The sequence below is a fragment of the Lepidochelys kempii genome, chromosome 6, assembly GCF_965140285.1.
Source record: "Lepidochelys kempii isolate rLepKem1 chromosome 6, rLepKem1.hap1, whole genome shotgun sequence".
Classification (NCBI taxonomy): Eukaryota; Metazoa; Chordata; order Testudines; family Cheloniidae; genus Lepidochelys; species Lepidochelys kempii.
Window position 1 is genome coordinate 36,527,520 of NC_136385.1, and position 24,262 is coordinate 36,551,781.

The window sequence follows — 24,262 nt, forward strand, 5'->3', positions numbered from 1 at the left end:
GAGAGTTCAAACAGCAGGCTCCAAATGGTGTCTAGGATGGGTTGTGTTATAAATGTGCCATATCCTATCAGTTCATCGTAAAATGGCCAAGTCACATGTTCATTGCCAGCCTGTCTCCTTTTCTCTCTTGTATCCATGTACTTTCTCCTAAGCAGTTTGCTTTTTATCTGGAACTACTCACCATCCCCGGCGTAACCCTTCATGGGCACCTGCTTTGCAATGAAAAGATCTTTATTCCAGTGGCTGTCCACAAGAGCTTCCTGAACTCACAATTCTCCCCTGATGGAAACAAAATATAAGCTCACAGCACAGCCCCAAGCAGCTGCATGAGGCATGTTGTGGGACTTCTGGAGTGTTATTACGGTTATTAAGAATGCTGATACAGTGGGATCCAGGAGCAAATGGGAAAAATCTACCTCTAGGCCAGCTTTTAAAGAGGGGGAGGCATCATCCTGGAAACTTGATATCACAGCATGGGGGAGCATACAAGTCAACAGACAGGTCAGTAATGGTCAAGCTGCAAAGCACTCTGGGATAGCTGTTTGGAGCATGTAAAAAGCAGTGCTCAGCAATCGCATCCTCATGAACAATATATCAAACTAATTAAATTTGAAGCAAATTTTGTCCACTTTATAAGAGGACTCCAAAGTTCATTATAAATGAGGAGATATGTGGTCCATCACTGTGCACTAATTTGTACACAAACATTTTCAAACCAGATTAACTGGATGTGATCTGGTTTTAAAAAAAACAACACACACACGTGGACAAACCTTCACAGTCATCTACAATGATGTCCTCAAGCAAAAGCTACACTCTTGCGGGTTTATCCTGGCATGCATAACATGTAAGGCTATGTATACACTATACCTTACGTTGGTATAAGTTATGTCACTCAGGGCTGTGAATAAGCCACTCCCCCGAGTGACGTAAGTTACACCAACCTAGGCACTGGTGTGGACAGTGCTATCTCAACAGGAGAGCTTCTCCTGCTGACATAGCTACCGCCACTCCCGGGGCCTGCAGTAATTAAGCCAACAGACAGCTCTCTCCCATCGGCTCAGAGCGTCTGCACTAGCAGCACTGCATCAATGCAGATGCACCATTGTAAGCTCTATAATGTAGCCATAGCCTTAGTCTCTCTTAAAAAGATCCTCTGAAAGCTTGACAACCTCCAAGGCAGCTTTCATCTAAAGACTATTAACTGATCCAGAAAAGATCCTTTATGATATTAAAGGATAAAGCTGTGTCACTTGAAGAGCTCAACATCTGTATAGAATTCTGTGTTTTTCTTTGGCAATGTTCTAACTAGCAGGTCATAAAGATAAGCATAAATCCTGTTATCCCCACACCATTTGCATCTAACACAGAAATTAATTTTTGAGTTAAAACACCTAGTGACATATGAAAGCAGGCTTCTCAGAGATATATCTTTCTGAAAGTTTCCTTAATTAATGCTGCAGTGAATCTATAGACATACTGGGTATTAACCATAAATAATTATATCTTTTTCTTAAAGTTATTTCTATTCTGAGAACCTGTCTTTTCAGGACCTTTCTTATTGTCTGCATTATTTTGTTTCAAATTCACCAAGTGATGGAGACATGGAAGAAGACAAAGATCTTTCACTCCTACATACTGGGGCAGCTTCAGGTGAACTGCAGGTGATAATACTAGCTCCTCAGCTACCAGCGGTACATATCTCAAACATTAAAATACAAAGTGACATAGGAGGAAGAAGCATAAAGTTCCTTTTCCATCTGTAAGCAGAAGCTTCTGTATAACAATATGCTGTAAGAATTTCTTATAAGAAGATAGCTGACCAGGGAAAAGATTTGGCAAAGGCTGCTTAATACAAACTCAACAGGTCTAAGAAAGGTTTTGCTGCTTTGCAATAGCTATTGCAATAAACCGTAGCTGTTTCACAGTTGTTCATATCTGGTAAAGAAGCCCTTATTAAAAAATTCGCAAACCATGCTGTTTATAAGTAGTACAAGGATTACAAATCTACTTTTGATTCAAAAACAAACCAATAAATGGACCCGATTTTCTACCCCAATGTGCTTCTTTGACCCATTCACATGCCACACAGGGAGGTAAAATCGTTTCCTCAAGTTGCCTGCTGGCATTGCCAGCAAAGTGAGCTCCTCCCCACAGTCCTTGGTGTGAGGGACATGTCACAGGTGAGAAGGGGCAAGAACACAATACAGCTCAAACCTGTGCTTTGGCCAGGATACAGAATCAGGGAGCCACACAACCTGGATACACCAAAAAATGTGCCCCAAAGCTCCCTTTTAGACTTCGTTCCTACCCTTTGTTGGTCTACCTCAGAATAATTTTATAGCAAGGTTAAATATTGTTAATTATGGTAAATAAATACTGCATGTCAATACTGCAAGTGCACGGGAATGAAACTCATCGAGGCATTGATTTTCAAAGTCAGCTATAACAATGTATATTTTTCACCATAATATGGTCTAGCTATGTGTAATATATTATGAAGTGCATTCTTTTATCTGGAAGAAAATATGATTTAGCACCACAAGAATTTTATTTTTTTGTCAATCTACAATTTAATGTTTAATTGATATAAGCCATTTTAGGGAAACTTGCAAACAAACACACCTGCATCAAGCCTGACAAAAACACATGAAAGTTCACACCAATTAAATTTAAAGTAGCAATATAGTTAATCCTAAAAGAAGACATTCAAGATTTATAAACAGGACTGCTGAAAAATCGTAACTATAACCCCACAGGTAGCTACTCCAAAATACACAAAATACTCCATACACATACACAGACTGTTTACAACTTATAAAATTGTTCAAGTTTATAAAAGCATAATTTAGTTGCACTTAATTTGCTTTTCCCTGAATTATTAGAAAAATTTCAAACTAATTCACAATCATAGGAATTAGCTTGTTATGTAAATCATTTCTGGATTCCCACAGTGCATATATTGCCATTGTTCAATTTTCATAATCTTATGTTCAGGACAATAGAGTACTAGATAAGAAACAGGTTATTAATTTCTCCTCCTTCTCCCATTTACACAGCCTTGAAGATTACAACTTCTAATTTCTTTGCCCACTAGATAAATAGCTATGGATTCAATAGACCAAAAGTCTCTCTCACTCTCACCCACCGACACCTACCCTTAACTATAATAGAAATAGCCAACAAGAAACAGCAAACCAGCTCCTAAAATATTTAAATAAATTGCTTACACTGCAGTGTATCACTAACAGCCTAAAATAGTTTAGTGTTTATTCCTTAGCTGAAAATGGATTACGTACTCTCTGTATATATAAAATATAAAATCCCACTTCAGAGTTTAAAGGAACACCACCAACTTGAAATCTAGTCCATTTTTTTAAAAGTTAAAAAGTAATTTCAATGTACTATATAGTATATATACTATATACCTCCTTAAGTCCACACCATTGCTCCTCCGATTCTTAATGTAACTGTCATTCTGAGCTAGGACAAGATTAGCTGAAAAAAATTAGCTACTGGCTTTAAAATTTATGAGTCTATGAAAGATACTAGAAGCAAAACTATAGGTAAATTATCCCTTCTCTCTAAGTATCGTGTTTACTGGACTTTTACCCTGTGAAACTAAAAGGCAAAAGGAGTCTCCACAAACTCACATATTTTCCAATCTTTTCCTAACCAAAAAAAAAAAAAAAAAAACAACAAGCACACAAACTGCATAAGGCAATTTTAAACAACAGGGAAGTGCCTACCCACAACAGGAAGATGTGAAGTTGTGAGAAACATTGGAGCAACTGTCAAGAGCCAAAGGGAAATGTGTCCAGAAGTAAAGAGGTATAAGATCATTCCTCCTGGATATGTAGAAAGATATCAGAGGATGAGTATTGACTGTTCATTCCAATCTGATTTCATGCATCAGCACACTACTTAACATACAAAGGATGTATATTATACTTTATTCAACTATTCCCTTCTGCTGCAGACAAAAACACATATGCAGTGAGTCACTGCAATTGTTAGACACAAAACAATGCGGAACAGGCAACATGATATACCTAGAAAACTATATCTTTCAAAAAATGCCATTAAGACTTTAAAGTTCCTTCTTCAGTGAGCAACAATGAATGTTTAAAGCCATCAAGACTTTAAAAGCAGAGACGCAAAGCTGAACTTTGGATATTAGATTGAGCATCTGCCGCAAGGCAACTCCTACACAATATGTAGACCACACTGAAAGGAGTCTCATGTGCAGGCTCCAGGAGATACCACTCCAGTTTGTATCTCCTAAAATTGGTCCTAAGGGGGTTACCCTACCTGACCTCAAATGGCCAAAAATCTTTGATAACTAGAGAAGTTCCAGCCTGTTCTGTGCTGGGAACAGACTCAAGAGTAAGAATTCAATCCACATGGTAAATTCAGAGTTTAAAATAATTTTCTTTCAGTTCTTTTAATGTTAGGTGTTATCTGTAACAACAATTGTATTGCGATCCTTGCTGCAATTTAAATTTGTACTCTCAAAGTCTGAGATATAAACTGCCATAATGGTGCATAAGAACGTGATTAACACGCTCTTCCGATCTGCAATGAAAATATAGTCTTTACAGTTCAACATGGTTTATAGGCTTGTTTATTTCATTGCCTGATTTGAAGCACAGGATCCCTGCCATTAAAGCAAAAGATTAAATATCAGCATTAGAAAACAACTATAGAGCTATTGCATCATTCAGAATATCATGTTGGTTCCTTACAGTGCTATAAATCCTTTATATCATTTCTAAAACAAATATCCTGACTGCTTTTGGAACCTTGTTTCTAGAGAACACATGTCATAAGTAGTAGGCAACCCATAAAGAAGTGAAGGGACTTTTTCTAGTTTGTACTGTCTATTCATATTTCAAAGTTAAACAAAAGAAAAAAGGAATGCAACAGGAAATAAGATATACCACAATTACACATTAAAATCTCATTAATCTGTACTTTGCTTAAGTGCACACTTTACAATCTGTACAAAAACATTGATGTTTTTCCTCATCTCTCAGGAAAGATCTAAAACAGGGGTTCTCAATCTTTTTCTTTCGGAGGCCCTCTCAACATGCTATAAAAATTCCACAGCCCACCTGTGCCACAATTGTTTTTCTGCATATCCAGTAGTTTAAAAGACAGTGCTGGCATTAGGGGGTAGCAAGCAGGACAATTGCCCTGAGCCCACAAAGGGGCCCACAAAGCTTAGTTGCTCAGGCTTTGGCTTTCTGCCCTGGGCCCCAGCAAGTCTTAACACTGGCCCTCTCTGGCTTATTTTGGCAGACAACCTGAAACCTGCTCACAGACCCCCCAAGGGGTCCCAGACCTCCGATTCAGATCTGCTCCTCTAAAAGATGTAGTACTAGTCATAAACGCTTCAGTATATTTACTTAATAAACTACATTTAATAGTATATTATGAAGTACCTTAAATAATTTAAACTAGCAGTTCTCAAACTTCATTGCACCGTGAACCACTTCTGACAACAAAAATTATTACACGACCCCGTGAGTGGAACCGAAGCCTGAGCTTGCTGCCTGGGGTTGGGTGGCCCAAAGCCCAAGTCCCACCACCCCAGGTGGGGGCGCCAAAGGGCTTCAGCCCCAGGTAGGGGGTATGTAACTTGACCCCAGAAGCTCTTGGGCTTCGGCTTCATCCCCAGGCAGTGAGGCTCGGGCTTCAGCTTCAGCCCTGGGCCTTGCCCAGCAAGTCTAATGCCAGCCCTGGTAACCACATTAAAACAGGGTCGTGACCCACTTTAGGGTCCCAAGCCATAATTTGAGAACCCCTGATTTAAACTAAACCACAGTTGACACAATAAGGGAACAAAGTAAATTTTGTGGAGCATTACTTCTTAGTTTATGGTTTAAGTCACTTAATCAAGTCTTGAGAAGTGCTAAGCACATGCAACTCCTGTTGACATCAATGTAAATGGAAGGTGTTCAGTGCCTCTTAGGATATGCCCTCACTAATTTCCAAAATTCAGTGGTTTACAATGGTCTCCCAGTCAGTGTGAATTAGTGAGGTTCTTAAAGCAGATTATGAATTCCTTCTGGCAGGGACTTTACATTTTGTTTTTGTAAAACAACATGCATGTTGATGGGGCTGTAGAACAGTGTCTAGGGCTAAAGATGGACAGCTTACAAGCAACTAAGTAATAAATAAAAATACTAATATAGCTGTAGAACAGAACAGCAGCACCAGAAAACAGACTATTTTTCCAAAGATACATTACATTCTCCACATGTACATTCTGTAAAATTCATGTACATATATTACATTCTCCACATGTTTTCTATACTACAGTAAAAATAATAGGTAGAGTGGGACATGACACTGGTTGTGATGGAATACTACCCAGGTAATCACAGAACCAATCAGAACTTTTTCTGTTTGGGTTTGTTTGTTTGGGGTTTTTTTGGTATTTTTTTCTAGGTTTTTGCTTGCAAGGCTTTGCATACTTGTTATCCAAAAGAAAAGAGCTCTGAAGGCAAAAAGAATTTTCTCCTATGGCAAAAAATTCAGGGACGATATTAGAAAGATGACCTGGCAAAAACAACAGTATTGACTAGCTTCACTCCAGGTACATAAATTTACAAACAATTCTCATATTAAAGTCAAATAAAATGAATATAAAGTGAGAGACTGTTAGAAACTCTTATACAAGGCTAATGTAACTTTGCTACTACTTACCTTATGCTATAGTTTTAAGCACCTACTTTACACCAAACATGAGAAAGAGGGTCGAGTAAAAATCTAAAGTATTTAGAAGTATTGTTCTGAACTCAAGAAAACAAAGGTCACTAACATATTGAAAATATTTAAACACCTTGTTAATATTTCTAAAGGAAGGCCTGAAGTCAGTTCTAGTAGAAATGCCTAGAAAATGGGCTATACAGTAACTCCTCACTTAAAGTTGTAGTTATGTTCCTGAAAAATGAAACTAAGTGAAACGATGTTAAACGAATCCAATTTTCCCATAAGATTTAATGTTAATGTGGGTGGTCAAGTTCCAAAAAAAATTTGGGGGCACACCAAAGGCACTATCTACTGTACAGTACTGTGCTGTACTGTGGTTGGGAGGTGCCTCTGGCTTACCCCACACAGGCACAGCCCACTGCAGGCAAGGATGCTAAGAAGCGTCTTGCGCAGCAGCAGCGGCAGCTTCCCCCGAGAAGAACAGGTGCAGACTTTGCTGGGGGATGCTCCAGGCCTGCCTCTTCCTGTCCCCGCTCCACTCCCGGCCCACCTCTTCCCATCCCCACTCCACCTCCTCTCTGGAGCAAGGCACGTCCCCGCTCCCTCCCATCCCTCCCAAAAAGTGCTACGTGCTCCTTAGCTGTTTGGCAGCACTTAGGACTTTCTCTGAGGGAGGGGAGGAGTGGAGATGTGGCGCTTCCCAGCTTAATTTTGCATATCTGAGTCTTGGACGGGTGCAATTTGGGGGCTGAATTCCATATTTGGTAGAGAAGAAAACATTTTTCAGGTAAATTGATATTTTTAAAACAATGGGTTTTTGAAGCTGTTCAGGAGGTGCAAAATGCTAAAATAAATTCCAAGGACATGGCGGATTAAGGAAATGGGCACTACAGGCCCATGTCAAGGGCCTCAAATCCGGGCGTGATGTAATTATATCACAATATCAAGCTTTCATTTAAAAAAGTTTCTAGCCTTCACACCAGAGAAGAAAAGCTAGACAACCATGAGCTGAGTAACTGATGCAGTGATATTTGAATCTACAGAATACCTCTAAAATAGCTGTCAGGGGTGTGAACTGCCCGGTACATCTCCAAGAAGTTAACTTCAAGAACTCTGCTTTGGAAAACTCCTGCCAATGCTGACCCAAGCATACACATTCCAATTGTTGGGTAAGTATGAAGGGTAGAGGGAGGCATCTCAGATGCCACCCCTGCCTCTCTCAGGGGGATAGGGGAACTCTGCATCTCTCATATGGAGGAGACCCCTACTGCTATACCTGAAGGGGAAAAGAGAGCGCAATGTTGCTTCCCCTGCTTCTCTAGGAGCGTGGGGGGAGTCAGTGTGCCTACATCCTGGGATTGCCTCTAATCTGGTTTTGTGTAGGAGATGGATTAGTAAACAGGGAGCATGTGAAGCTGTCAAAAGGTGCACAATAAAGAATTTATCACATAGCTCTGTGATTTAACACTTGTTTCTGAAATTATCTCATGGCTATGACCTCTACACATGTGATTATATGTTTACTACATACACACAAACAAACATACAAAGATAAATGAACTGCAAACATAAAACAGCAACTGTCCTCATGAAAAGGAACCATTTTAAGCTGGATTTTCTAAGGTTCTTTCAACACTTCAGTTGAAACTATGTAGCAGCAAATGCCTTAAAGCATGTTTAAGATACAACAGAATCTGCTGCAACATGACTGTTTTCACATGGTTTCAACTTCAGTGTAAAAAAAAAAAACACTTTACATGTGTGGGTGTTCCCCACAATGTATTTATTTAAAACTCAACTGTATTTATTTCCATTTTTTATAACTGGGTAAAAATTGGAAAGGGAGTTTCCTCAGATACTGAACATGTTTGTCTGTAAAATAGCGATCTTTAACATTTTAAGAAGGCCTAGCTCAAATAAATCCAGTTAGAAAGTTAACTGCTACTAACTCTTCTTTCTTCTGTCTACAATATCACATCAGCATTTTTCCTAGTGTTGTAATATATGAATGCTTTGCCTTTTAAGGCATTTAAACAATGATATCACCTAAATTATTAAACTTGTGCAGAAACACATGCATTTTTGTACTTGCACACACTTGACCTAACTGCAAATTACACGTCCATGACTGTAGCATAGTTACACCCACTCATTTTTCCCTACAGAGCACATATATACCTGCACCCAGATTAAATTTAGCATAAGCATCTATTTCAATGTGTGACTGTCTCACTATGTGAATTCTCATTCATTTCTCAAATTAGTCATGCAGATGCCATGCAATTCAACTGCGTTAGCCCAAGGACAAAAATGAGTACCCCGTATAACATTCGGCATCAAAGCCTCCTTCTTTGATACCTAACAAATGACACTGTCTGGGAGGGTAAGCAGCAGAGTTAAAATCTGCTTATAAATGATAAAAATATGCAGAGATGAGTAAAGCTAACTCGTCCTATCTACATACTCTCCTTTTAAAAGTTCTTTCTACAAGCAAGAACACGCAGTTGGTTGTCTTCGCAAAAAGAAAAGGAGTACTTGTGGCACCTTAGAGACTAACCAATTTATTTGAGCATGAGCTTTCGTGAGCTACAGCTTATGCTCAAATAAATTGGTTAGTCTCCAAGGTGCTACAAGTACTCCTTTTCTTTTTGCGAATACAGACTAACACAGCTGCTACTCTGAAACCAGTTGGTTGTCTTGCAACTTTCCTAACATTAAACTGCTTTATATTGCTTCAGTAATCATTTACTTTATTTATTTATTTATTTATATAACAGATGCCAGTCCCACAGATTTAGAGGGTCAAATTTTAACGCAAGTAATTCCTGTGGGAGTAACTCCACTGACGCTAATAACATATTTACACAAGTGTAACAGCAGCATTTGATCAAAGGTACCCAATACACATGTAAATAAGATTTCTGTTTTTTATACTGCAAGATAGCCATGTGGTCACATCATTTTTTTTAAAAAGGAAAGAAACGAATATAAATTACAGAGACACACATAAACACACCTGTCATCATCCAGAATTTAAAAACAAAAAAACAAAAAAACCCCAGCAAAGATAGTTGAATGAAATTTTCTAACATTATCTACTTCTTAGATTATTCTTCTTCCAGCAACTAAAAACAACATGGCAAAGAGCTGCAGAAGACCAGCTGAAAAATCTGGGGCACAGCTGGGAACCACTGAAAGACTTGCAAGAAGCAGATAGGAGTGGAGGAGGAGCTTCGTCACTGCCCTAAACGGCAGAGGTGTAATAGGAACAGGATGATAGAAATATTAAAATGTAATTTCATTTTTAAAGAAATTTTAAAGTGTACAAAATGCAATATATTCCTTTGCAATGGCATGAAGCTCTCTTTGACTTTGGTTTATGTGGGTGCAGACTACATCCTTCTTTTCAAAACTGGAGGCCATGATTCAACAAAGCACTTAAGTATGTGCTTAAATCTACCTCTATTCAACAAAGCAGTTGCATGTCCATAAAGCTTAAGCACATGCTTCAGTGATTTGCTGAACTGAGTTCTTACTGGACCAATGTAAATTTCCTATTTTTAAGATTGGCACACAGTAGCTCTGTATTATGTTTTATTTTGAAAGCTTTAAAATTTCTTAACACAGAAAACAAACAAAATATGCATTTGTCATAGTCAGAGACAAAGGCAAAGCACACTGGAATTTTGCTAGGCAGTGTGTTGATGATCTGCTGATGCTGAGGTGTTATAAGTAAGATGAGAGATTTCAGATGCATAATTAGGGTAGAAGACGGTCCAATACATCTACTATATAAAATATCCACTTGATAGAACATCTTAGCAGAGGTCTGTGTCATTCATTCCTCGGAGATTTCATGGTCTTTTTTAGGCCCAGAAAACACATAATTTATTGTACAGATAGAGAAATTCTACTCTTAACTCAAACCCTTTTGACTTCAACTGGTTTCCACAGAGTGTAAGTCCTGGTTGAATTTGGTCCAGTATATCTGCTATATAAATGTGCTAAATGTACATTAAAAAACACCAGAGTATACATAAAAGTAGAAACAATTTAAATAAACTTTCCAATCACATTTACACATAGCTCAATGCCATAATGATACTGTATAATGTCCAAACCCTTTTCTAGCACAGACTGGTACAATCTTTTAAACAACGAACATACTCAAGGTGGTGACAAAGCTTCAGTATTGATGGACTAGGAGATGGATGATGAACTGTTAAAAGTTAAGATACAGTGTTAAAACAAATAAATTTGTGCTAATTAGTAAAATTACGATGGCAACAAAAGCTGAAAATGAAAGTTGAGTTAGGGTCACCAACTTTCCTGAGTGGCTCTCCAAACGATCTTGGAATAGTTCCTTTCGCTCAGTAAAGTGTAAACTTATTACATACAATTCTTTACATATTGGTCCCTCATTTAAAACTGGACTGGGCAAGACAAAAGGAAAAATATTATTGGTAACACGAGATGACCTAACAGACATTTTCAAACTCAAAGTATTAGGACCCTCTTATGAAATAGGCATAGGTCTTTCCCATCTTTAAATTTCGGTTAGTTTGTTTCATAAAATACCAAAAACAAGAATGGAAAAGAGACTTGTTAGGTCAGCTAGTTCATTCCCCGCACAAAGCACAATTATTCACTGCAGTATATATTTTCTGACCAAGTTATTTAGATCAGTGCTACTCAAAGTGGTGGTCCGCAGACCAGTGTCAGTCCACGAGCCATCAGCTGCTGGTCTGCGCACATATTGGAAAAAGAAATTGCCGCCCCCCCCCCCCATCAGATAGCTTGAGAAGCACTGATTTAGATAGTCTACAAAACATTGAATTTGAGGCTTAACTCAGATCTTCACATTTCTTTTTGCACAGAAAGAATTAAACCTAGTAAAATTCTGCAGGTATTACTTTTGGGCACAGTTTCAATTATCAGTATATGAAAGACGGCACACAGAACCAATTTGGGCAGAGTCCCTATTTACATTGTCCATGTGTACTAAAATTCTGTAACATAGCCAAGAAAAAGTTAGTTTTAGTTTATGTACAAAATAAAGTACAAAGATAAGGAAAACATTATGGACAGGAGGGGAAGTATGGGTATATTCCTTTCCCTCTAACCAACAGTCTAATTCATACTATTTGCTAAAGATATAATATAAAATTGAGTTCGATCAAGTATATACATAAAACTAGGTTATCATCATCCTTACTTCTCATCAGTTTTCCTGTCTATAGTCCTATCCTTTTTATCTTTTATCTCCTTCACACATTGTGATAGAATTTTCTGTTGCATAGTTATTGACAGTTTCTTCCAAGATTAATGCTGCCCTCAAGATAGTTACCAGGACAGGTTAAAACAGCGTAATCTTATCCTTTCCCTTCAAAGAACTGTCAGTGTTGCTTCTTCACTGCTGACATGTTACACTAGCTCAAGAACTGAAAAAACAATATTGTTCCCAAACCTGAGTTTCCTGGATGATGTACCAAAGACGTCACCTCTAGCTCTAACTCTTCAATCTTAATGAGTTTCACATTTTTAATTTACCAAGTTTGGACGGCAATCAGAATTCAGCTGATCTTTAAAGCTGTTTAAACTGTTGTCCTTAATTCAACCTCTGAATAGCTGGTTTTTATAGTTTATTTTGGAAGTTCAAACTTTAAACGGTTTGGCTTAATGGATCACTTGGAAAAAAAAAAAAAGAACATTTTGTTCAAGCACTAAATAGGCTTTCCTCCAGAAAAATAATATTTGGAGCATGAATATGTGAAAATACCTCAATTATTATTGTATATTTTAATTGAAATCTGTGTATTTAGTAGAGAGTTCTAGTGTGCCTTTAAATCTGTTTGTTGACTGTAATGGTTTAACTAAAATTCCAAATATAATTAGAAATCAGACAGCTCAATTGTTTAGTCTGAAATATTTATTTACTTAAAAATAAGGAAACTTTTGGTGTGATAAATAGTACCCAAGTGTTACAATCTCAATTTCCTGAGACAAAATTAGATATAGCCCTACCATTTGGCTCAGTAACAGAATAATTTGAACTGGAAAGGTTGTCTATTCCCTCTCTTTGTACTGAGGCATGAGGGTGACTTAAGACAGGATTTGTTTAGGAATAATTAAGGTATTTTCAGTGCAGAGGCAAGTATGACAAAGAAGTCCTTGCCATTTGTTCAGACAACAAAAATAAAATTAAAAAGATGAGACCTCTTCCAGTGCAATCATTCTAAACTGATGCATGGATGTTCAGCCTTAACCTTGTTAAGGAAGAAGAAACAGCAGTCACACACCTAAAGAGTAGGGTTGTCACCCTTCAGGATTGGCCTGGAGTCTTCAGGAATTAAAGATTATGTCATGTGATGAAATCTCCAGGAATACATCCAACCAAAATTAGCAACCCTACTAAAGAGCACTGTAGAAATTCAAAATTTCTCCATAATCATCAACCTCAAAGACACTTGACTGAAGACTCAAGAAGGTTGTATCTCTACATTTTCAATCAGCTACCATAACTATCCCAAATTTGTATTGACCAGGAGGATGGCTTTGCGGTTCCCATTCTTAATTGTTAACAAATAAAGACAAATTTCTTCTGATGCTGCATTAGTAGAGTTATCAGCCTGTAATCTGGCAATTTCCTTCAAAACTCCTCCTTCAATTGCTTTTGTGAATTTTATGCCTCTGTTGAACCCCTTGTGCAAAGCATGTGCTGTGTTTTTTGATCAAAGCCATGATCCATCAATGTGCTCAGTGTTCAAGATAAAAGGTCAGGAAAGATACTGATAAGCATATATACAAAAGCATATTTTTAATAAGAAAATTGGCTAATTACTTGAACTTTTCCTCTTAACTTATCTTACAGATTGTCTCTACTGTCCAGGTAGAAACAACATTGTTTCTTTAGAAACAATTCAAAAACGAAAACTCAAAGCCTTTCGAATTTCCAAGCAATTAATGGTTTTTGGAGGAAAAAAATATTCTAGTACTACTCAACCTAAATTTAAAACACTACTAAAAATAATCCCCATTTTCTTCGGTACCTTAACATTATATTACACTATGAGAAACATTTTTAACTCAAATGTCTAGGCTTGTATTTCAGTGGATCATACAATACGGATTAGGAAACTGAACTGCATTTCAGTGATTTGGGATTATTAGAAGTGACTCAAAGCAACCACTTAAAGAATAGCCATGGGGAAAAGGCAGTGCTCCAAAATAATTAAAAAAAAACAACTAAAACCAATGTATTTTTCAAAAAGATGTGTCTCTACAAAACATACCTACATCAAATCATTTTAAAAAAATGCAGTCTTGGTTACTTCTCACAAACAAAATGTATTTTTCCCCAAAACAATATATTTATTTTCTCTTCCAATGAGTAGGTGACAATGGGAAATAATATAATATAAATCAAAGCAATGGAGTAAACAAAAGCAAAAAGTTACACTATATTGCATTTATGCATCTCCAGGTTTATCATCATGTAACATTAAAGAAGACCACAGAAAGACTTTGCAATATTATTCTTGTACTTTGTGCATCTGTCACTAAAATTAACTCTGATTAATTTGTGTGGCTGTCTGTAGGTATCTCATTGGCCTATTATGTTAAAAAAACTGACAAAAATAACTATAATGTGTTCGAAGAAGAGTGACTGTGCCAAGCCTAGTTTATTTTTGCATTTTATTTATTTCTAAATACTATCAACTGAATTTTCCTTTGTTGAGCAACAGTGATATTTTAAAACAGAAACATACCTTTTTTACTTGGGTTAAAAAAAAACAGAAACCAGTACTATTTCCCATTATTCTTCATTAATTAAGCAGAAAATTACATAGAAATGCTTCATAGTAAATAAAATTTCTTCCAGTAGAACTCTTTAAATGTCAACTAACCTTTCATCAAACAATTAAAATTATCACCACTTAGTTTACCAAAACTGGTGTGTTAAAGTAAAAATGAAGTATATGGATTGTACTTTATTATTATTATTAGGTATACATCAAAAGGCGAGCCAGAATATATTGTTTGTTGACGTAAGGCCAAATCCTGGTTTCATGGTCAAATTTAAAAAGAAAAGGCACTGCCTGTGGGGACAAATCAGAGGACTGTGGGGAGGGAAAGGGGAGGAACCTTCCCTTCCTCCAATACACAAATAGAAGCAGGAGCATCCATAAAGCTATGTCATGGCCACTATTAAAGTATGAAAAGGTGCAACAAACCCAGCCTTCTCTCTCCCCTGTATGTAGGGCTTTGGATGTGTCTGTGTCTATGGCTGTGCGTGTGTCTGTGTTTTAAAGTGTTTTAGCAATCCTTGTCTTTTTCTCCTGAAAGCCTGACCGAAGTCTCACTAATTTTCCTCAGTAAAATTTAAATATTATACTTCATATTATATAAACTTTTTGGAACGGCAACTGCTTCTTCTTGAAAGTTTGTCTAGCACTGACCATAATGTATCCCAATCCTGACTGTGGCCTCTGGGTGCTACAGCAACATTAGATAGTAAAAAGCATAAATACCTCCATCTCTTAAATGCCAACTTAAAGATCAGAAGCCTGAAGATGCCTATAATAACCAAGATATGAGTTAACATGCCTTTCTCTTTCAATGGATTCCCAAGTATGGTTGTGCAACAGGTGTTCCAGTAAAAAGCCAATTACTTCTCATTTATCTCAGCCTTCAGAATAGGTAATCTTTTTCAAGCTTAGCTCTTCTAATATGTCATTGTCATATGCCTAACTTTTGCTTCCTTTATACATACACTTTTGTACTTATACAGCACTTTTCACACACAGATGTTTACAAAACTGAGTAAGCAATATTCTGTATTCCAGATGGGGGAAACTTATGCACAAAAAAGTTAAGCACCTCACCAAAGATCACATAGGAAATTAATGGGACAGTTGGGAAAATACTCAGTTCCCCTGATTTGTAGCCTTTTTGCTCAAGCCTCTATACAAATGCTCAACGTTCTATTCACTATTTCTTTCATTTAAATACTTCATTTAATAGGCTAGTGAAGAGGGGACTATATTACATCACAATAAAAAGAACTGAGTATCAGCTTTTCTTTTAGGGTTTTTTCCAAAACATACAAAAATAATTAGTTCCACACATACTCACTTAGAAAAGATTAGAGCTGTCATCCACCCTAGTTACATCAACAAATCCTTAAAATGTTCAGAACCCCACATTATGTCATATTGCAACATCACATTGTGAGAGACAAGCTTTCCCTATCAAACAAATTTATACAAGCAACAAACATAAGAGACATTTTCAAGAGTTTCACTGTTACAAAAATCAGTCTACCTTGTAATTCCCAAATTACAAGATCAAGCTACTCTGCCTAGTATCAACAGGCAAAACACTTTTCATTCTAACCTAAACACAATATTCCTAAATCCATAACTATTTACCTAATTCATCCAGCCTACTCTTTTTCCATGACTGTCACAATTCCAGGGCTAAATGCACCTCTGACCCCGGCATAGTTTATGTTTAGAGGTCTCCGGCCTCAAGCCATCACCTCTCTGTGAGCAGGCATTTGCATCCCCCTTCTTCCAGACCAGGGATTTAGGCTTGCAGTCCCCCTGAAATTCACTGTGACTATCTCAACAGGTCTCATATGACCTCAATATCGAGAACCTGCTATTCTGTTCTCTCCCAAGCCTATGACAGTGGTTAGCAGATTTCACAAAGCACAGCACATTTATTTAGTACAAAAGCATTACAAAGAAAACATAATAAAACAAACATTCTACCTGGGTGCTAAGCTTACCAAGTGTCACCCATCTTCCACAGAGAGACACTGGCAGCTTCCAGGTGCTTCAAACCCTTCCAGCAGGTTTTTCGGCCTCTTGGGTTACAATCTCATGCCAGTTTCTGGATCATGATGAGGGACTCTGAGTCAGTTTGTCATGACCCATTATACTAAACACCCTTTATTTGTCTCTTTTGAGCCCTATCTGAACCCGTATATGCAATTCTCCTAGGGGATGGAACTGCTTTTGAATTGTTTACCTGTCCAGGGATTTGCAGGGATTCACCAATGATTTTGGCTGTTGGGGGAAGCTTGGTAACCTTCCCCCCATGGAGCTAAAATACATCCCTAGCTCACAAGGATACATATTACATTTAAAAGATACACATGCTTATGAATTATCCCTTTGCCTATAGCATCTGCACATCTCAATATAACAGACTTCTGAAGTTTCCACGCTTCTCTCATCTGTCACAGTTATGTCAATAACAATTCCTGCAATAAATGGAAAGGAAAATGTATTTGCTTGTCACTATTCCACAGTTCTTATCTAACCTCTTTTGGTCAAGACTTCCCTGAAATTATATTTTCACTCCTAGGTGTTTCATTCCAACAAGAATCTTGGATTGTCTAAGGATTTATTTAAAAAGAAAAAGATAAGAGGAGGAAAAAAAGTTGATCACTATGCAGAGTAAGTAGAAAGGCTATGGCTGAATACATATTCCTCCCTGCCTCAGCCACTCTCCACACCCAGAGATCACTGGAGCAGCTAAGGCAGGGGAGAGAGAAGAGGAGCAGAGTTAGCCAGAGTCAACATAGCTACATCAGCTAGCATCAACACACTCTGATCAGAGAAATAATGGAACAGCATCAAAATAGAAAAAAAAGACAAAGGGAAAGCAAAGATGAGAGGGGGGAGAAGAGAGAAATGGGAGAATTTCAGAAAGTAGAAAACAGTGGGAATGACTACAGAGGGAAGAAAAAAGTGGGAAGAGGAGAAGAAAAGCCCTACATCATTCCCCCCTTCATTACGTCAGATGAGAGAGAAAGAGCCCAATACTTTTCAGAAGTTACCTTGGTGAAGGGGAACCTCATGTTATCACCCTAACACACCAATGAAGTCCTCACCCCAAGAAGACAGCTCCAGGTAGAGAGAGAAAGTTGAAATAAAGCATTTTGTGAAGGGTGGAAGAATGCTGAGCTTCATAAAAGGCTTCCAAAAATTTGGAGAAGTTTTCAGACTTGCGGACATTTATCTAAACTCCAAATACCTTTTTGAGGTCCTGAATAAATAAGTTATCCATATTAAAATAACCCAAAATCACCAGCAGCACTCATGACCCTCCATCAGCTGACTACCTATTTAAATAATGGCCAAGACAGATTGCAGAATTGTCCCTAGAAAATTTTCAAATGTTGACAACTATAAAATCTGATTTACTTGAGAAGTCTTTTTTTCCACATGTATTGTGTTTGCAGATGGACTGTTTTTACTGTATTGTATTCTAATGAATTCAACACAATTTATGCTCAAGCCAAGTAATGGTTACACTAGATTCTTGGATCACATCTATGAAAATGTTTTTCTGACAGTGTGACTTTAACAAGACACAGAAAATATGTTCTCAGAGAATATCCTCTACTACATTCAAAATCAGTGAGTTATAGTTACACCATTGAAAGATACTTAAATTTGACACAATGCAGAAACAGACCATAGAGACTAAGTGCTCTTGAAGGAAAACATTTTCTTAGTTGTATTAACATGATCTCAAAAGCAGCATGTTACAATGGTGCCTGCTGTAGCTATATTGGTAAAATAAGGCATAGTCAATGGTGGGTCTTAAAAACTTGTGAATTGTCTTAGAAAATTAAATAAGTATTTGCAAAATTCAAGGTATTTCCTATAGTGAAATACATGGAAATATTGCAAACATCGAGGAAACTCTCTCTCTCTTCATCACAGGTAAGCTGATAAGTGTAAGGGCCACTGTTTCTGATAATGGAGAATTATACTGACATGGAATTAACCAAGTAACTAGAATACAGGGATATATATGCTCAGTTCTCTTAGCTACACAATTCCCTAAACTGATCAGCTACGAGTCTCTTACTTGCATAATCACTGAATTGTTATTTCTCAGTAACTGTACAGTGATTATGCAAATCTCACTACCTTGACTGACTACCCTCCATCTGCTCAGCCATTTGTACTCATACATTTCAAGTTCTAGATCAGTAAAGACAATTCCCCAGTCTATTCAGCCTAAGCAGGTAAACTCCTAAATGTATATGAGACAGAAAAGGAGAGAAGGGGAGAAAGAGAAAGGCAAAGAGTTTCTCTCACAATGGAAAAGAGAAAGTGTAATGTTGAAAGATAAGAGGGAGGGAAATTTAAACAACATAAAGCCAAGGAAAGTGTGGGCCCCTTACTGAATGAGGGAGGCAACCTAGTGACAGAGGATGTGGAAAAAGCTAATGTACTCAATGCTTTTTTTGCCTCTGTTTTCACTGACAAGGTCAGCTCCCAGACTGCTGCGCTGGGCATCACAAAATGGGGAAGAGATGGCCAGCCCTCTGTGGAGATAGAGGTGGTTAGGGACTATTTAGAAAAGCTGGACGTGCACAAGTCCATGGGGCCGGACGAGTTGCATCCAGGAGTGCTGAAGGAATTGGCGGCTGTGATTGCAGAGCCATTGGCCATTATCTTTGAAAACTCGTGGCGAACGGGGGAAGTCCCGGATGACTGGAAAAAGGCTAATGTAGTGCCAATCTTTAAAAAAGGGAAGGAGGAGGATCCAGGGAACTACAGGCCAGTCAGCCTCACCTCAGTCCCTGGAAAAATCATGGAGCAGGTCCTCAAAGAATCAATCCTGAAGCACTTGCATGAGAGGAAAGTGATCAGGAACAGCCAGCATGGATTCACCAAGGGAAGGTCATGCCTGACTAATCTAATTGCCTTTTATGATGAGATTACTGGTTCTGTGGATGAAGGAAAAGCAGTGGATGTATTGTTTCTTGACTTTAGCAAAGCTTTTGACACGGTCTCCCACAGTATTCTTGTCAGCAAGTTAAGGAAGTATGGGCTGGATGAATGCACTATAAGGTGGGTAGAAAGCTGGCTAGATTGTCGGGCTCAACAGGTAGTGATCAATGGCTCCATGTCTAGTTGGCAGCCGGTATCAAGTGGAGTGCCCCAAGGGTCGGTCCTGGAGCCGGTTTTGTTCAATATCTTCATAAATGATCTGGAGGATGGTGTGGATTGCACTCTCAGCAAATTTGCGGATGATACTAAACTGGGAGGAGTGGTAGATACGCTGGAGGGGAGGGATAGGATACAGAAGGACCTAGACAAATTGGAGGATTGGGCCAAAAGAAATCTGATGAGGTTCAACAAGGATAAGTGCAGGGTCCTGCACTTAGAATGGAAGAATCCAATGCACCGCTACAGACTAGGGACCGAATGGCTAGGCAGCAGTTCTGCGGAAAAGGACCTAGGAGTGACAGTGGACGAGAAGCTGGATATGAGTCAGCAGTGTGCCCTTGTTGCCAAGAAGGCCAATGGCATTTTGGGATGTATAAGTAGGGGCATAGTGAGCAGATCGAGGGACGTGATCGTTCCCCTCTATTCGACATTGGTGAGGCCTCATCTGGAGTACTGTGTCCAGTTTTGGGCCCCACACTACAAGAAGGATGTGGATAAATTGGAGAGAGTCCAGCGAAGGGCAACAAAAATGATTAGGGGTCTAGAACACATGACTTATGAGGAGAGGCTGAGGGAGCTGGGATTGTTTAGCCTGCAGAAGAGAAGAATGAGGGGGGTTTTGATAGCTGCTTTCAACTACCTGAAAGGGGGTTCCAAAGAGGATGGCTCTAGACTGTTCTCAATGGTAGCAGATGACAGAACGAGGAGTAATGGTCTCAAGTTGCAGTGGGGGAGGTTTAGATTGGATATTAGGAAAAACTTTTTCACTAAGAGGGTGGTGAAACACTGGAATGCGTTGCCTAGGGAGGTGGTGGAATCTCCTTCCTTAGAGGTTTTTAAGGTCAGGCTTGACAAAGCCCTGGCTGGGATGATTTAACTGGGAATTGGTCCTGCTTCGAGCAGGGGGTTGGACTAGATGACCTTCAGGGGTCCCTTCCAACCCTGATATTCTATGATTCTATGATTCTATATGTTTTTAATGTCGCCAACTGCAAAATTATACAGCCAGTCATACAGGACTGAGGACTGCATGCTAAAAGCGGTGGCTCTGAAAAGGACCTAGTGATCATGGTGAATAACCAGCTGAACAAGAGGTCCCAGTGCAATGCTACGGGTAATAGAGCGAACACAATCTTTGGATGTATAATCAGGGAAATATCAGGTTGGAGTAGGGAGGTAGCAAAACATCTGTATGGAGTATTGGTGAGATTATTATTGGATTACTAAATACAATTCCGGCATCCACTTTCTGAAAGAATGTTGAAAAATTAGAAAGGATTCAAGAATGATTTCATGCCTGGTAAATCTGCTTTACAGAGATAGATTTAAGAAGTGCACACTATTTACCTTATCAAAAAGAAAGTTAAGATGTGATTGATCACAGTCTATAAAGTACCTGCATGGGAAGAAGATTTCTTATAATAGAGTGATTTTGTCAACAAACGAATAACACGATCCAGAGCTGGAAGCTGAAGCTAGACAAATTCAGACTGGAAATAAGGCACAAATTTTTAACCATCAGGATAATTAGCTATTGGAACAATTTACCTTTGAATGTGGTGGATTCTCCGTCACTTGGAGTCTTTAAATAAAGACTTGGTGTCTGTCTAAAAGATATGTTCTAGCTCAAGAAAAAGTTTTAGACTTGATGGGGGGGGGGAAGGAATCTATGAAATGAAAAAGGAAGGAGGAGTAAGGGTGGAAGAAAGTACAAAAGAATTTAACCTTCTTGTTCCAAAAAAAATTGATCTTTTGACAACTCATTTCGTTTTTGTAGTTTCTTTTTTCGTTTAAAACGTAGATATATTTAATTAACGTTTTCATTATGACCATAACTGAGGATGGCTCCTGTTAACTTTCCATGACCTTCAGTCTCAGAGTTTATTCAGTCAAGATACAGTTATTACTTTATTTAGGAAACACACTCAAGATTTAATTAAACAAACTGATGGGGGGGGGTGGGAAACTTAACACTTTTCAACACGTGAATGGCTAGAACAGAGTTAGTACAATGTTAATGAAGTTAGCAGTTCAAAATTCCAAACAGATGTAGTACTACTTCATGGCTATTTTATAACTAATGCTGAGTTGAAAGAAAAGAGAGAAGACAACTTTGCTGCAACTGTCTGCTATGGATATTCCAGGAGATATGTATAGAGACAAAGAGAAAGTGATCTGGGGGGACATGTGGTGCTCATAATAGAGAAGAGACTGTAGTCCAAGAATCAGAGAAGAGACAGCAATTATACTACTATGCTAACAATCAATGCACAGAATGTCATTTGGATTGCTTTATCCGGGAAATTTTCAACACAATGAAAACAGCATAAAACCATTAATTTTAGACTTTTGCACACATGGAAAGATATTACAGACTTGCTTTTCTATGACTGAGCATTTTCATATTTATTTCAAATTTGGTTAGAAAGCTCATATTTCAGCCTATAATTTACTCTTCTAAAAGTTCTCATGATATAATATCGTTTTTATTCTGGTGAAGGGCTAGGGAGGGGAGGAAGGAGAGAGACTGCTTGGACAAATATATCCATTATTTTATCTCAAGCTATAGTTCATCTATTAAACTGCCTTAAGCACTTTATAGTGCACCAGCCTTAAATGTTATTGAATAGATACCAATGTTTCATACCATCATGACCGCAAAAAATTCTCTTTTCCATTCCACAACAAAATTCCATGGATAACTTGCTTTAAGTGTATGCTCTAGCTCCAACAAAATCATGACACATTTATCAAGTAATCTAACTCTCCATCTCCCTGTTCTTTCTGCCCCAAAAAAAACACACAAATACTTGCTTAATTGTCTATCTGTAGCTCCTAAAGCAACGTAGTATGTTTAACTCTGGATTTCATTTGCATGTATGTACTGAAATTTTAAATTAACATATAACTTCTATCAGAAGTAGATATTAAAGTGTAAAAAAAGTTTGTACTGGGAAGCACTATCACAAGACAAGTCATGCAGTTATACTGGATACCTGCATGACATATTTGTTCAGCCACCATAGCAATGCAGTCATAAAAATATCTTGCTAATACGTTTTTGTTACATATGTTACATTTTAGTAATAATTTGCTAATAAGGTGTCCCCGCACAGTTACCTTGTACATCCTAAATTTGAATTTTCATTACTCAATGAATCTCTTTCCATACATAAAAACTACAATATTCTGCAATGGTTAAAGATGAAAATTAAATTTATTCATATTTTCTTCAGCATATTAAACACACATTCATTTTACAAAAAAAGGACTGACATTTCTTCTTACACTTTTCAAACTATTTTTTAAAATAAATTTGTTTTTAACTTTCAAGCAACCATATTTAGAAATCATTTTTCTACTTCTTACATTTCAGTTACTTCTGTTAATGGAGAGGATAATTTTTTCCTGTACCTTCTGCTAGCCGAAAACGAACCTCAAAGACATTATCTACATCCCACTAACATGATCTTGTTCAATACCATGTCAGACTAGATGAATGTGCCCAGGGAACTACATTTTCAGGCTCCAGCTCTAAGAAGTTTATAAAATACAGAAGGTTAATATGAACTTACCAACTCTATTCCCTGTGGAAATGGAGTGTCATCCCAATCCTTCTGAGGAAACCTCTGAATTATTTTCCCCAAACCTTCTGCTGAGCCTGTAGAAAGACAAAAATCACAGCATGAAAGTTTCTCCCATTCAACAAATTTACTAACACCACCACTGTGGCTTATGCCGTGATAAATATCACAGTGTAAACTATTACATTTACACATCGAGACAGACAAATCCTACAGTGGTCTAAATGAAGCTTACAAGTGGATTTCTATTTTTATTAAAATAAAATACAATAGAGACCCTCATATAATCAAGAGCCAATTTCAAAATGGTCAATGACATTAAAATGTTATGGATTATAAAATTCTTTATAAAAATTTTGTAGCTCAAAAGTTTACTGGATTTGAATTAAAATGGCATTTTTGTTTTATCCAGGGCATAAATTACTAATGCACTCCAGTCTTCCTTGCCAGAACTCTTATTTCACTTCCTTCTATACCACAGTGAGATTAGAGACTCCTTAGGAAGCAGAATGTGTATTTCTTAGATGTAGGAATAATGAAAATGAAATAGGAGTAGTTTAATAATATAGCTATATCCATGGCTTACTTTCAATCCTAAAAATTATTTTTGCCTGGTCATATTACTACACTCCACAAGCATCTAACCACCAGAGAAATTCCATTCCCCAAGCATTTTGTACAACTGAAAAAGTCTCAGTTGGAGAGTCCATTGTTTTCTTTCTTCACCAATGATTTAAATGATTCATACATAAAAACTCTTCTGTTTAGGCAGTTTACTTGACAACAGCTAGGACCATTCTGGAGTTAGCCAGTACAGTGGTAAGTGCATAGTCAGTGCCTCCAATTAACACCCTCCTCATACTTGAGAAGACAGCATTGCCATCGTCTTGCAGTTGAAAAAAGGATCATCTCTCAGTTTATGCACAGGACTCAGATGAAAGAGACTTTCCTGGATCTGCTACTATCTTACTTCTTTGGATA

At 37.8% G+C, this 24,262-nt stretch overlaps 1 protein-coding gene across 6 annotated transcripts in view; it reads right to left on the reverse strand.

Moving 5' to 3' along the window:
* Window positions 1-24,262, reverse strand: part of SBF2 (SET binding factor 2) — a 553,544-nt gene that overhangs the window by 426,465 nt on the left and 102,817 nt on the right. For all 6 annotated transcript variants that reach the window (XM_073347556.1, XM_073347555.1, XM_073347560.1 and 3 more), the window contains exon 2: window positions 23,273-23,358. In XM_073347556.1, coding sequence (XP_073203657.1) covers window positions 23,273-23,358 — 86 coding nt within the window. The remainder of the gene's footprint in view (window positions 1-23,272; window positions 23,359-24,262) is intronic.